This window comes from Sinocyclocheilus grahami, unplaced genomic scaffold (assembly GCF_001515645.1).
Source record: "Sinocyclocheilus grahami isolate Dianchi unplaced genomic scaffold, SAMN03320097.WGS_v1.1 scaffold544.1, whole genome shotgun sequence".
In the NCBI taxonomy this organism is placed as follows: domain Eukaryota; kingdom Metazoa; phylum Chordata; class Actinopteri; order Cypriniformes; family Cyprinidae; genus Sinocyclocheilus; species Sinocyclocheilus grahami.
In genome coordinates, this window is record NW_015505723.1 from 478,015 (window position 1) to 490,455 (window position 12,441).

The 12,441-nt window shown below is 36.7% G+C and overlaps 2 protein-coding genes across 4 annotated transcripts in view; both read right to left on the bottom strand.

Annotated features, from left to right (window-relative positions):
* Window positions 1–7,828, bottom strand: part of LOC107555742 (monofunctional C1-tetrahydrofolate synthase, mitochondrial-like) — a 39,276-nt gene extending 31,448 nt beyond the window's left edge. Inside the window, exons 1-10 of the mRNA XM_016238621.1 lie at window positions 7,691–7,828; window positions 7,534–7,584; window positions 7,297–7,350; window positions 7,092–7,216; window positions 6,674–6,774; window positions 2,516–2,652; window positions 2,242–2,353; window positions 1,782–1,864; window positions 827–924; window positions 527–702 (exon numbers count right to left, since the gene is read on the bottom strand). Coding sequence (XP_016094107.1) covers window positions 527–702; window positions 827–924; window positions 1,782–1,864; window positions 2,242–2,353; window positions 2,516–2,652; window positions 6,674–6,774; window positions 7,092–7,216; window positions 7,297–7,350; window positions 7,534–7,584; window positions 7,691–7,822 — 1,069 coding nt within the window. The 5' untranslated portion in view covers window positions 7,823–7,828. The remainder of the gene's footprint in view (window positions 1–526; window positions 703–826; window positions 925–1,781; window positions 1,865–2,241; window positions 2,354–2,515; window positions 2,653–6,673; window positions 6,775–7,091; window positions 7,217–7,296; window positions 7,351–7,533; window positions 7,585–7,690) is intronic.
* Window positions 7,829–8,683: 855 nt separating this feature from the next.
* LOC107555748 (histidine triad nucleotide-binding protein 3-like) lies at window positions 8,684–11,543 on the bottom strand. Of its 3 annotated transcripts, none has more exons than XM_016238630.1 (6): window positions 11,326–11,543; window positions 10,100–10,217; window positions 9,718–9,787; window positions 9,513–9,633; window positions 9,317–9,396; window positions 8,684–9,043 (listed from the first exon to the last, which is right to left on the bottom strand). In XM_016238630.1, coding segments are annotated over exons 1-6 (513 nt in total). In that variant the 5' UTR covers window positions 11,449–11,543; the 3' UTR covers window positions 8,684–9,042. The 3 variants fall into 3 exon arrangements, with proteins under 3 accessions (XP_016094116.1, XP_016094117.1, XP_016094115.1); XM_016238631.1 differs by having other exon boundaries at window positions 9,312–9,396; window positions 11,326–11,542; XM_016238629.1 differs by lacking the exon at window positions 8,684–9,043 and having other exon boundaries at window positions 9,256–9,396; window positions 11,326–11,542.
* Between the last annotated feature and the right edge of the window lie 898 nt (window positions 11,544–12,441).

The following is a 12,441-nucleotide window of genomic DNA, read 5'->3' on the forward strand; positions in this document are numbered from 1 at the left end:
ACTTGTTGGGTCTTTCCCAAAAAGACTCATGGCTGTATTCGATCAAAAGGGTGCTTCTACTAAATACTGAGCAAAGGGTCTGAATACTTAGGACCATGTGATATTTCAGTTTTTCTTTTTTAATAAATCTGCAAAAATGTCAACAATTCTGTGTTTTTCTGTCAATATGGGGTGCTGTGTGTACATTAATGAGGGAAAAAAATTAACTTAAATGATTTTAGCAAATGGCTGCAATATAACAAAGAGTGAAAAATTTAAGGGGGTCTGAATACTTTCCGTACCCACTGTATATATGGTGGTATTTTTACCAGCTTAAAACGCACTAAAAGCTTATGAAATATGCAAAGGAATCTAAATATTGCCAGGAATTCTTGCATGCAAACAAAGATCTGCTGGTATCAACACCTGTACCAAACAGTAAAAACCAAACCAATCAAATCAAACTAAAGCTTCCAAGCGTAAACACACCCTTAGATAAGTAATATGACATGAATTAAACTTCAGTGAAAGTAAAAACTGATGTCACACCCTGCCACCAGGACATATTTGCCATTAGGCTGATGTTGGAGGCGGTTGAGGAGGGACAAATGGACTTTGGCTTTGGTATTTCCATAGGCCTCCAGCTCCTCTGGAAGCAGACCAACCTCCTGAGCCAGCTGAGATATGGGTTTGGGAGTCTGTGCTCTGGAGATCTCTATATCACTGAGGGTTACAGAAACATGCAAAAAGAAAGATGGAGAGACCAATTAGTTCTGTGCACAAATGAACAAGCAAAGGTCTGAGTGATGCATATTCCGTAGAAACTAAAAGGCAAGGCCGTTCGTACCTAGGCACAGGTGAGAGTGGTTGGAGTTTTAGTGGGCGGAGCCTCCATGGCTGGTACTGCTGTTCTTGTATCCACCTCCTGCTGCTCCTCACTACATGCTGGCAGATCACAACAGACACAAACATCTCAGTGAACGCTTCAAAATTACAACATTCATAGCATAATTATGTACACAAACTGTGCACAAATATATACTATAAAAATAACATACTGGCAATAACTACTGTGATTTGGTATAACACTACCATTCAAAACACAGTGAACTGATCGAAAGTGACAAAGATTTTTATAATGTTACAAAAGATTTCAATATCAAATAAAAGCAGTTCTTTTTAACTTTCTATTTATTGAAGAATCCTGAAACCCTGTCTGCACAATAATATTAAGCAGCACAACTGTTTTCAACAATGATAATAATAATAGTTTCTTGAGCACCAAGTTCAAATCAAATTAATGTTTCAATGATGCAAACAAAACTTAATTCTGCTGTAAAGCAGCTTTAAAAAGAGGACAACAGGCAATAAATGATCAGTTTTTCAAACCAGCATATCAGAATGATTTCTGAAGGATCATTTGACACTGGAGTAATAGCTGCTGAAAATTCAGCTTTGCCATGCAAGGAATAAATTACATTTTAAAATATATTCAAATAGAAAACAATTATTTCAAATTGTAATAATATTTTACAACATTACTGACTATATTTATTTGAAAGTATTTATTTATTGATCAAATAAATGCCGCCTTGGTGATCCCCTTTAAAAAACAACTTTTTCCCAACTTTTTACTGTTAGGTTAGGGTAACCTAACCTAACCCTAATAAACCCTAACCCTAATAAATTCATCTTTAAATTGGTAAATCACGGGTTCTTAAGGTTTTATATTAAATTGATAGAATAACTTATCCTATTTTAAAGATTTTAATACAAAGAAGAAACAACAACAGGCCTCTCACCTGCATTCTTAGCGCACCACTTAGAGGCCCAACTCCTGCACCGGATTCAGCTTCAGCCCTGTGCTCCCAACTGTCAGGGTGTTCTAGGAAATAAGATCATAAGTATGAAAAGTTGGCCCGGACTGAGCATCTAAGGAAATACAATTAGTGGTGTCTTATTATGTTCCCACACTAATGGAATTTGTGGGTTATGGAGGAAACAGCATGGGCCTCTATATCCATTAAAGTCTCCTGGAGATGGCAGGTAATGAAAGGTGAAGAAAACTGCGTGCCTGACTTAATCGGTTTCAGAGGAATCATATGCTTGTCTTTCACATGGTACTACAATTATAAGTTTCCTCGATTCTCAAATGGCACTTCTCAAGTAAAGAACGGATCTATACGTTTTATGTATAGCAAAGTAAAAAACAACTGTTATAACGTGAGCCATGCTTAATATCTTTACTTTGAATAAATGTACCTTCCATTAGGGCTGAGCTGAGGTTGATGACTGCCACCCCGGGTCTTAACCAAGTGGGTGGGAGGCCCTTGTGGTCAGTCTCTAACAATATCACCAAATCCGAATCCATGATCTGAAAGAAAGAGAGAGAAAGAAAGAAAATTAGTGTATGCCTCCTATGATTTATCCAGATGTCCCTCCTGAAACAAAGCAGCATTGCCCTCTGCTGCTGAAAATAGCAAACTACACCTAAAAACTGACCTGAAAAATAAATATCTCCCAGTTATCAATTTACCTGCTTTTGCAAGTGCTTTGAGCTCCACTGGCAGGTCTGCACCATCATGCCATTGTTTTGCAACAAAAATTGAAGAGTTGCCTTCAGGGGTCCCTCAACACCCACCAGCACTGCCATCTTACCAATCAATGGGGCATCTAAAGGAGTGTCACAAAAAAAGTAAATACTGTATATTTAAACTGGCTCTAATCAATTCACCGTAAACTCAACATTACATTATGCTACAATAAACAAAAAAGTATACTAGCATTCCAAAATCTGAGGTCAGTAAGATATTTTTGGACAGAAATGAACACTTATTCAGCAAGCACACATTAGTTTGATCAAAACTGACAGCAAAGACATTTATAATGTCACAGAAAATATATATATTAAGCAGAACAGCTGTTCTCAACATTTACAATAATAAATGTTTCTTGAACACCAAATCAGCATATTAGAATGATTTCTGAAGGATTGTGTGACACTGAAGTAAAGGCTGCTGAATGAATTATATTTTAAAATATATTAAAATAGAAAACAGCTATTTTATATTGTAATATTATTTATAAATAAATTAAATTCATTAAAAAAAACCTTACAGACCTCATATACTTTTGAAAGTCAGTGTACATGCATTTTTGGAGGATATTTTTAATATATTGATATATGGAACATTCTACAGACTTGGTCCAAAGTCAGAGTTGGAAACGTCTGGGGGAAAATGTGTATTTGTGTAATGTGTATTTTCCCCAAAAACGGTATGCATGCAAATTGTATAATATCCAAGGTACACATTTCTAGTAATTGTGCAGTTAATTCTCATATTATATTTTCATACATTTTTGGAATATTTGTCCTCTCCCCAAATTTGTCACTACCAAAATAGTAATAATTTAATTAGAAGGGTTATATTGACCTATTAAGATTTTGCTTACATCTAGATTGTAAATATATTTTTTGGCTATTTTATTAAATTTTTTCAGAGGTAAATCAATAATTAAATTCTTAACAATATTTCAAGTGTAATTTATGAGATTTGTTTATTTTGAATCCAATTTTTCTTTGTAAAAGGTAAAAAGATGATCATACTGATTTAAAAGTTAAGGATTCATTAGTTTGAATATTCACTGAACCACAAACTATCATAACATCTTAGCTGATAATTCAGTATACTTTATTTTTGACAAAACATCCCATGTTTCGGTAGTGACGGCACATTTTCGGTAGTGACAATTCTATGGGATAACAACCAAAAAAACAAACAAAGATGTCACTACCGAAACTCCACCAAATGTTTTTCGGGAGTGAAAATTTTTGTTACTTTTGATCCTAGCTCAATGGCTGTGGGACAGCCACCTCCCAACTGAAAGTACCCAATAAACTATGATTTGATATATATTAAGCTTACTGATATTTTAAATATCATTGTGGGTTTCAATAGATAATAGAACAATCTTAAAGGGGTCATCGGATGCAAAATTCACTTTTGTTGTTGTTTGAACATAAATGTGTGTTGGAAGTGTGTATACACATCCAACCTATAATGATAAAAATCCACCCAGTGGTTTTTTTTTTAAATCCCCTTCAAATCAGGCTGTTCTGAGATTCCTGTCAGAAAGAAGTAGCTCTGCACAGGACCCTCCCACGATAGTTGATTGACAAGGCCGTCTTACCTTAGACCTGCCCTGAGTGAGCTGTAAGCTGTCCGCCATCGTGTCGACTCCGGTGCAGGGGAAGACAAGAATGTCTCCGATTAAGTGATTGAGGTGTTCTGTTGCTGGTTGTAATAATGAACATAGCAGTCGTCATTTACTCCCGGCATCTGAGCCGCTGAAGACGCAGAGGATTAATGACACTTTCGTTTTTTTAAAGGAATGCGCCGATCCCCGATCTGCCTAAATGCGTTTAAGTTCGTGCGAATCATTCATGACCCAGCTTCATCTACAGAAGAAGTGAGTATAAGGGTTTTTTTTATGAATCTTTGCAAATCTTTTTTTCCTAATAATGTGCTAGTTAGCAAGTTCCGTGGCTAAAGTAAACAGTATCATGAAAATGGCTTGTCACCCACAGAAGAGAGGAGAAGGGTATAACTGCAGCCTGGAGATCTCCAAATGGGGGCGGGAACTCCAAAACGGGGTGGGAGCTTCAAAATAGGGAGTGCCTTCCTCTCATTGAAAGACATGACACGCATGTGTAATTTTTTCCCCCCAATCCACTTCAGTGCAAACTCCACCCCACAGCTGATTCTAAAGATTTTATTGGTTGTCAATTAAAGTGTTGATTTCCTACACTATACTACATGCTAACCCCTAAAGACTGATTTATAATTCTGTGTCTGACCTACGCCGTAGGCTATGCGTCAGTTTTCATTTATACTTCTGCATCGTAAATATAAATATCAGATCATTAAATCATTATTTAAAACTACAAAAAGCAGACAACAACGGAACAGGAGAAGATGGCATACTTTCAATCTCCACAAGGACTTGTACCACGGCAGATCAACATTGTTTGTCGGGAACTCCAAAACGGGGTGGGAGCTTCAAAATAGGGAGTGCCTTCCTCTCATTGAAAGACATGACACGCATGTGTAATTTTTTCCCCCCAATCCACTTCAGTGCAAACTCCACCCCACAGCTGATTCTAAAGATTTTATTGGTTGTCAATTAAAGTGTTGATTTCCTACACTATACTACATGCTAACCCCTAAAGACTGATTTATAATTCTGTGTCTGACCTACGCCGTAGGCTATGCGTCAGTTTTCATTTATACTTCTGCATCGTAAATATAAATATCAGATCATTAAATCATTATTTAAAACTACAAAAAGCAGACAACAACGGAACAGGAGAAGATGGCATACTTTCAATCTCCACAAGGACTTGTACCACGGCAGATCAACATTGTTTGTCGCGGACAACTACTGATGTATAATGCTATGTAGTATAATAAATGATAAGACACTTGTTCTTTGCTTTGTTTTATTTTATATAAGAAGGTGTAACATTAAAATATAATAAAGTGCACATAAACACACAAAACTCGTGAGATTTTTGGAGAGGTGCACGTCAGGCTACGGCATAGGGTGTGCATCTATGCGTAGGCTACGGCGTTGGTTCGACGCACAAGTATAAATTGGGCTTAAACCTACCCCACACCTGACCCTAACCTTAACCAGTCAAATCGAGTTCACGGCGGGATTGACGCTGAATAGCATGGTAAAGAAAGATGCAGTTCAGCAGATAAACAGTTAATAAGATTATGCGATATGAGATCGTTCCGTAACTCCCCAACCGAACCTCACCGGACAATGGGCACCTTTTTAGTTACACCCAGCATCACTACCCCCTCCTACCCTGCGAATTTCGAGCCCCAGGACACCCCCGTTGCTTAAAACAAAGCGATAGAGTAAAATATTTGCACTGTGCAGGGACGGCTCGCGGGAGAGCTCATGGGTGATTCCCGTTTACATCATGAAGCAGAGGTTCAAACTCCAGTCCAAACACCACTGGCCATGAGCTTTGGGCTCTGCTCTTACGGAGAATATTTATTTATATAGCATATTTTATTTTAGATCAACTAGAAACAATGTTTAACTTATAAAGTTTTATTTTGAAATGTAAGTCAATAAAGTGGTGAAAGTCTTTGCCCGAGGAGACCCCGCCCCATTTTGGAGGTTCTGCCCACTTTTGGAGTTCACACCCCATTTTGGAGATCTCCGGTCTGCAGTTATACCTACTTGGAAGAGAGGGGTGGGGTCAGCAGAGCTCATTAGCATTTAAAGCAACATGGACTTGAACGGCGTACTGAAAACAGAGCTGATTTTGACAAGGTAATAAGGGTGTTTTTTTACACTACCATTGAGAAATTTTAACCAAAGTATGTTATAGACTTTTCATTAAGACCCTAAAGAATCATATAAACTTGTGGAAAATGGGCATCCGATGACCCCTTTAATAAACATCTAAGATTTGAATCCTTAAATGCTTTTTAAATGTGTTTTTTGGTTGTGGGACAGAAGTTTGCACCAATTCTGTAGAATGGCCCATATAAATATGGATATTTGTTTTGTACTCCATTCAGTAGAATTAGCAGTGTTTATGAAACATTTCACCTTTTGAATGCAAATGTAATAACATATGCCGAAATGCATAAATAAACAAACAGATACACACCGTGCCTGGCAAGCATCTCCAGCACAGCTCCAGCTATAGGTGAAGCAAAACTGTCTCTCTGATCCCCCAACACTACACGGCCAACATTAAGATCAGAGACCCTGCAAACACATATAGGCTTATGTGACTTTGTGTGGAAAACATTCAGTTTCTACCCTAAAATTACACTTCTTGTTGTACTTTATTCAATTAAAGTAAATGCATCTATAATATATTTAAAAGTATCCTACAATGAATAGTTTCCCAATAACTTCCCTGTCATAAGAATACAATTATTTTTAATAAATACCATACAAAATCATGGCAGATGGGATATATTCATAGCTAGAAAATTCTCAAATCAACCACCATTGGCACTTATGCCAAAAAGTGATTTTTGGTTACACGTATGAATATAAACAAAAAAACTGTAGCTTACCCATCCACATCTTTCTGTGGCTTGACGGCATTACGGACACTTTTTGAGAGGAAGGACTGAGGAAGGTTCAAAAAAATGCCATAAACACGAGAATCCTCATTTAATCTCAAGATCTCCTCAATCACCTGTAGAATAAAGAGGATAGTTTCGGTTTAATCAAAAAAGCTACTCTAATTTGCTTTTCAGAATTTGCAGCATCACTTACCTCTTCCTCTGTGCACTGGCGTGGAAGACAAATCTGCATAACGTTCAATCCGATCTGTGTGGATACAAAATCAGCAGGTATATATCACTGTATAAGCTATTAATTTGCATTTCCATTCATCTTATCAACAGCAAAACATCTGCTAAAATGTAATGTAAAGTATAATGCAAAGATTTGTGTTACTTGCACCCATTTATTTATTGCATGTTGGACAGAAGGGAAGAAAAACAGTTATACCTTTCCAGCCATCTTCTTATTCACCTCCAGCAAACCGTCATCTTCACCAGCCTTCCATAAGTAAAAGCAAACCAGCTTTTAGTGTCTGAGATACATTCACATGGCAACAGATACACACAAGTGCTCTCCAACTCTTTATCTAAACACAAAGACATACCTGTATGATAGCCAATGTAGGTTTGAGGCCTGGGTTGGTTTCTCTGATAGCTTTGAGCTCCTCTCTGCTCCTCTGAACAATGTCACTGTAAATGAGATGGACACAGAGTGCACATTTAACCATTAAGCACATATTTAATCAAAAGTAATATTATGCATGTTCATTAACTTCCACTAAGAGAACAAAACTTTTCATTGACTGTACATAAGACACATCCAATACAATTAGCACAACATACATTTTTTTTTTTTTTACTTATCAAGCTTAAGCAGATACGCATTTTAAACAACTCTGTTATCTTTTTCTGACTGCTCTGTAGGCAAAAATCCATTTTGACCACGCATTAAACAGCACTCCATCATTTTGCCTGCTCTCGTCTGCTTTTTTTGTTTTTAGTCTCTGAAACACAGACTTTGAACCTCAGATAAAAGCAGAGCATTAGCTGCAAGTTTTAGACCGAAACGTGTATCATTAATATTAACACAATGATTGCTAACATGACCAAAAAGAAATGTTTTTTTATACATCCACAGCCAAGCAGATCTTCAACCTCTCTAAACACTTAAACACAAGTTCTCCCTGTGCCTGGCCAGATGAGGTTTAAAACCTTTATACTGGCCACAAATCATAACAACTAGACTGGTGTCCTGTTTTTAACTATGACAGAAAGCAATAAAGGCAAAATAAATAAATAGTAATCAGTCTTGTTCACTCAGCTGATTTATAATAATTTTAAGCAGGTGGGCCAACACATTTTGACTAGCAGCAGATAAACGTATCTTGTGTTATCGTGGAGTCTATTACATCACTGTAAGCATCTTTTGTAAGGCTGGCTGCAAAGGCATCTTTACTGATTATTTTAACCCTCTATAGCAGATACCTGACCTTTGACCTTTGTTTACAGACATCAAAAGGATACACTTGTATGGTTTGATTGGGCAATGATACACAAGTTCCACATAGTTTCCATCAGTTAAAGATTTTAGGCCAAGAGCTTGTAACACTCCAAAGAGAAAAGAAAAACTGAAATCGCATCATATGACCCCTTTAACCTTTGTCCATGCCAAGAACCGCACACTTGGACAGGATGTGCCCCTCTGATCAGTATGTAAAGAACATGAGCATGAACACTGAAGAAAACATAATGGTGTGACCTGTGGTGTCGCTAGGATTTCTGGGTCCACTGCAATGATTTTTTCTGGGCCTCCTCAAAATCACGTTCAGAGGGGTGGGGGGATTACAACCCCCAGAGAACATTGTTCTGGGCCTCTCCCAGCAACACCCCTGGGTGTGACCATGAATGTGTTGATGGCTCACTGTACGATAAATCTTTCACAATATAGCATGTAGAATCTGTACAAACATAACTGTTCCATCCATTTAATAACATTAGACATTATTGATCAGATTACACTTTAGTTAAAATATTGATTGTCAGTTTAAAGGATACCATCCTGGTTTTTAAAATTATTTAGCATTATATAAATAAAATATAAAAATAACGTTAAATGGCAGGCATTTAAGGCTCAAACCAAACAATGAAAAAGAAAAAACAATGTCCACTGATCTTGACTAAAGTGCCTTGTGATTTCAAGTTTTTTAGTTCAGTAATAAGGCGCACATAGCTACACATGGCGGCATGCAACTGTCACATGCCCATTCTTTTTTTTTTTTTTTCCGGTCAGTTTCTGAAGCAGCTTCTCCTCCTTTAAAACAACACACACACAAAAAGAGAAATAATGATAAATTGTTCAAACTTTATGAATTCATATACAACCAAGTGTAATCAAATAAATGCTTGAAACATCTTTAGTTTACTCACAGTGAGGTACCAGAAGGATGTGTACTTGCGTATTGCCAATTTAAACAGCTGACTAAAAGGTGCTAGAACATGGAGGTGCAGATGGGGGACAGTGATATATGGAGGTACATGGAAACCTAGACTGAAATATAGTCATGTTCTCATTTAATAACTGCTTCATCCAAATAAATGCTTGATTAATATGACAGTAGTGTTGTCTTCAAACCTGATGTCTTCCAAATTTGTGACATTCTTGGCTTTCAGTACCTCTCTTCCCATATCTGCCATCTTCTTCACTGCTCAGGATAATAACATTTAGATTATTGAAAATCCCATTTAATCACTGTATCTTATTAAAATACTTGTTTTCGATCAAATCAATTAAATGAAACATCAGCCCTGTCATCAGTATGGCATTGCTTGTTAATTGTATTGTAATTGTATTGTCAATATATAATCAGTCTAACAATAAGCAAAATAAACCAGAGCTCAATACTTAATTTCTCTGTGTTTCTACCTTCTGCTGGCTAGAAATACAAAAGCCATTCACAAAACAGTAATACACAATTTAATAATCAAATGCACATCCAAAAGAGACATAATCTTACCAAGATTTATATCATCTGTTTGGAGTGACAAACAGCTATGGATATGTTTCTTTGGTATAACCAGGTAGTGATGAGGTGCACCTGGATCAATGTCCTGGAAACAAACAATGTCCTCATCCTGTCAAAAAAAAATATATAATAATAATAATTGCGCATTACATTTGTATTTACCTTGGCATTAACAGTATAAGATACTAATTATAATTATCATTGAATGTTACAGAAAACTGAGGGGAAACATTATGAATTGGTTTTGTAATAGTTCCAAGTAACACACTTCATGAAGTAAATGACTTTATAATGTGTATCTAAGGACCCCACTGTATTTATACAGGGGGCATACTGGATGAGTGAAGGGAGTGTCATTTGCGCACATCCACAAACTTTGGGCAGGTGCTCGATCATATGAAACCCTTCACAGTCAATAAACAAAAATATATATATTTTTTTCGTTTTGCCTGACGAAGACCTTAGGGTCGAAACGTTGCGGTTTTAAGTAACTTTTGAGAGCAGTAGTGGCAGTGTGCCCATTTGTTTTACTCACTGGAGTAACATCACTTCCGCTAATGAGAAATGACGAGGGCGAAATGACTAAATATGACGCCATAACCACAGCAGAAGTTATGACTCAAATATATTTTTGAGATAAGCTACGACCATTTTTGAGGATGTTTAATTATTGTGTTTTATTATGAATATAAAATTATTATATTTGCTTCTTTTTCATATTTCATACTCATATACCATATTAGTTAATAGCATTTAGCTTGTCCCCCAAAAGCTCTTCCTCCTTTCCAATAAAAGCCGGATCGTGTTATTTCAGAAAGAAACGAAAAGTGAAAGTAAAGCTCTACTGCCGCTGTACTTTTTATGTCATTTGAATGAACACATCTAAATGACTCATTAAGTAAAGTTAATACAAAAAGAAGTACATCGAGAACAGTGTCCTCTATATCAAGCGCTTCTCGTATCACAGAACTGTTCTCGAAGCTTAAGTCACGGAACCAATCCTGCTTATCAGATTTCCTTCCCAGTTCATCTTTCTTCCTTCAGGTTGGATGCTGATGACTATAATGAACTGCTGTCAAATATAGGCTATAGGCCTAATATTATAAAGTTACATTTAGAAAGAGGAGTGAATTTACTTACCTAATTCACCTTTGAAATTAAGCTACCCAGACAACAAGAAACCACAAGTCGATAAAGATCCACTTAACGTAACTTACTTCCGCCAATATCTCAGTGGATGGATCGTCTCTGTTTGCGATTTTACAGAAAATACAATTCTCTTCCCCGCAGTCGTCAGAAGAATCCTGCTTATCATCAGAGGCACACTTTTCTCCAGCCATTCTGACAGACTAGTGTTCGGGACAAATGAAACTGCGGTCAGGCCAGCCCTCCACTTTCAAAAACACGGTCATTCCAGCCGTATACTAGGCGTTACGGTCAAATCCTATAAAACCTCAGATCAAAGGAAAACCTATCTCTGGCATTCATTTATTGAGCCAGTTTCCCTGTCCACAATGAACGAACGAACGAATAAATAAATACATTTAAAATAATACAAATGTTTAAAAAACGGTCTGATAAAATGAACATTACTTCAAACATTGAGTAATTTCCAAATAATATGAAAATAACTGTCTGGTGAGAAATAACAAAATAAAAGCCTTTCGTAAAACAGACTAATTGAAAATTGAAAAAGAAAACTACAAATGTCTGGATCTGATGTGTAATTACAAAATAAATGTCCCCCCAAAACAATTGTGTCTGTCAATTCTGATTGGTATAAAAATGAAGCTCCCTGTTTCCACAGACCACTTTCACTTCAGAGTGCTGGTACACCTGCTCAGAGAGTCACCCGCACAATAGGTGGGTTCACGCCATATCGGAATCCCGTAATTAGGAGATTCCAACTTGTAAAAAGCGTTCACGTCCTCGTAGAATTCGTAATTACAACTTGTGAACTGGGAGTTTTCTGAGAGCTACGACTTGTACCACCTGACTATGGAGCCAGATCAGCCTCAAAAATAACACATTTTTAACACAATTCATAAATACACAAGTAAAAGCATAAATATTTCCCCAAATGCTCACACAAATGCATCTTACCTAAGTACATTTAAAATGTTTACACAAATATGTATATATACATTTCTTGAATTAATTTCCATCACATATTTATGAATAATCGTACATGTATTTATGGATCATTGAATCTGCATTTGCAAATAATCACACATGCGTGGACTGCTTTGAATTTGTGTGTGGTAGTTTTGAGACCTTCCTGGCAGGTTAAGATTCATAAATATCTTTTTTTGGAGGATGTTCCGTTCAGCCAA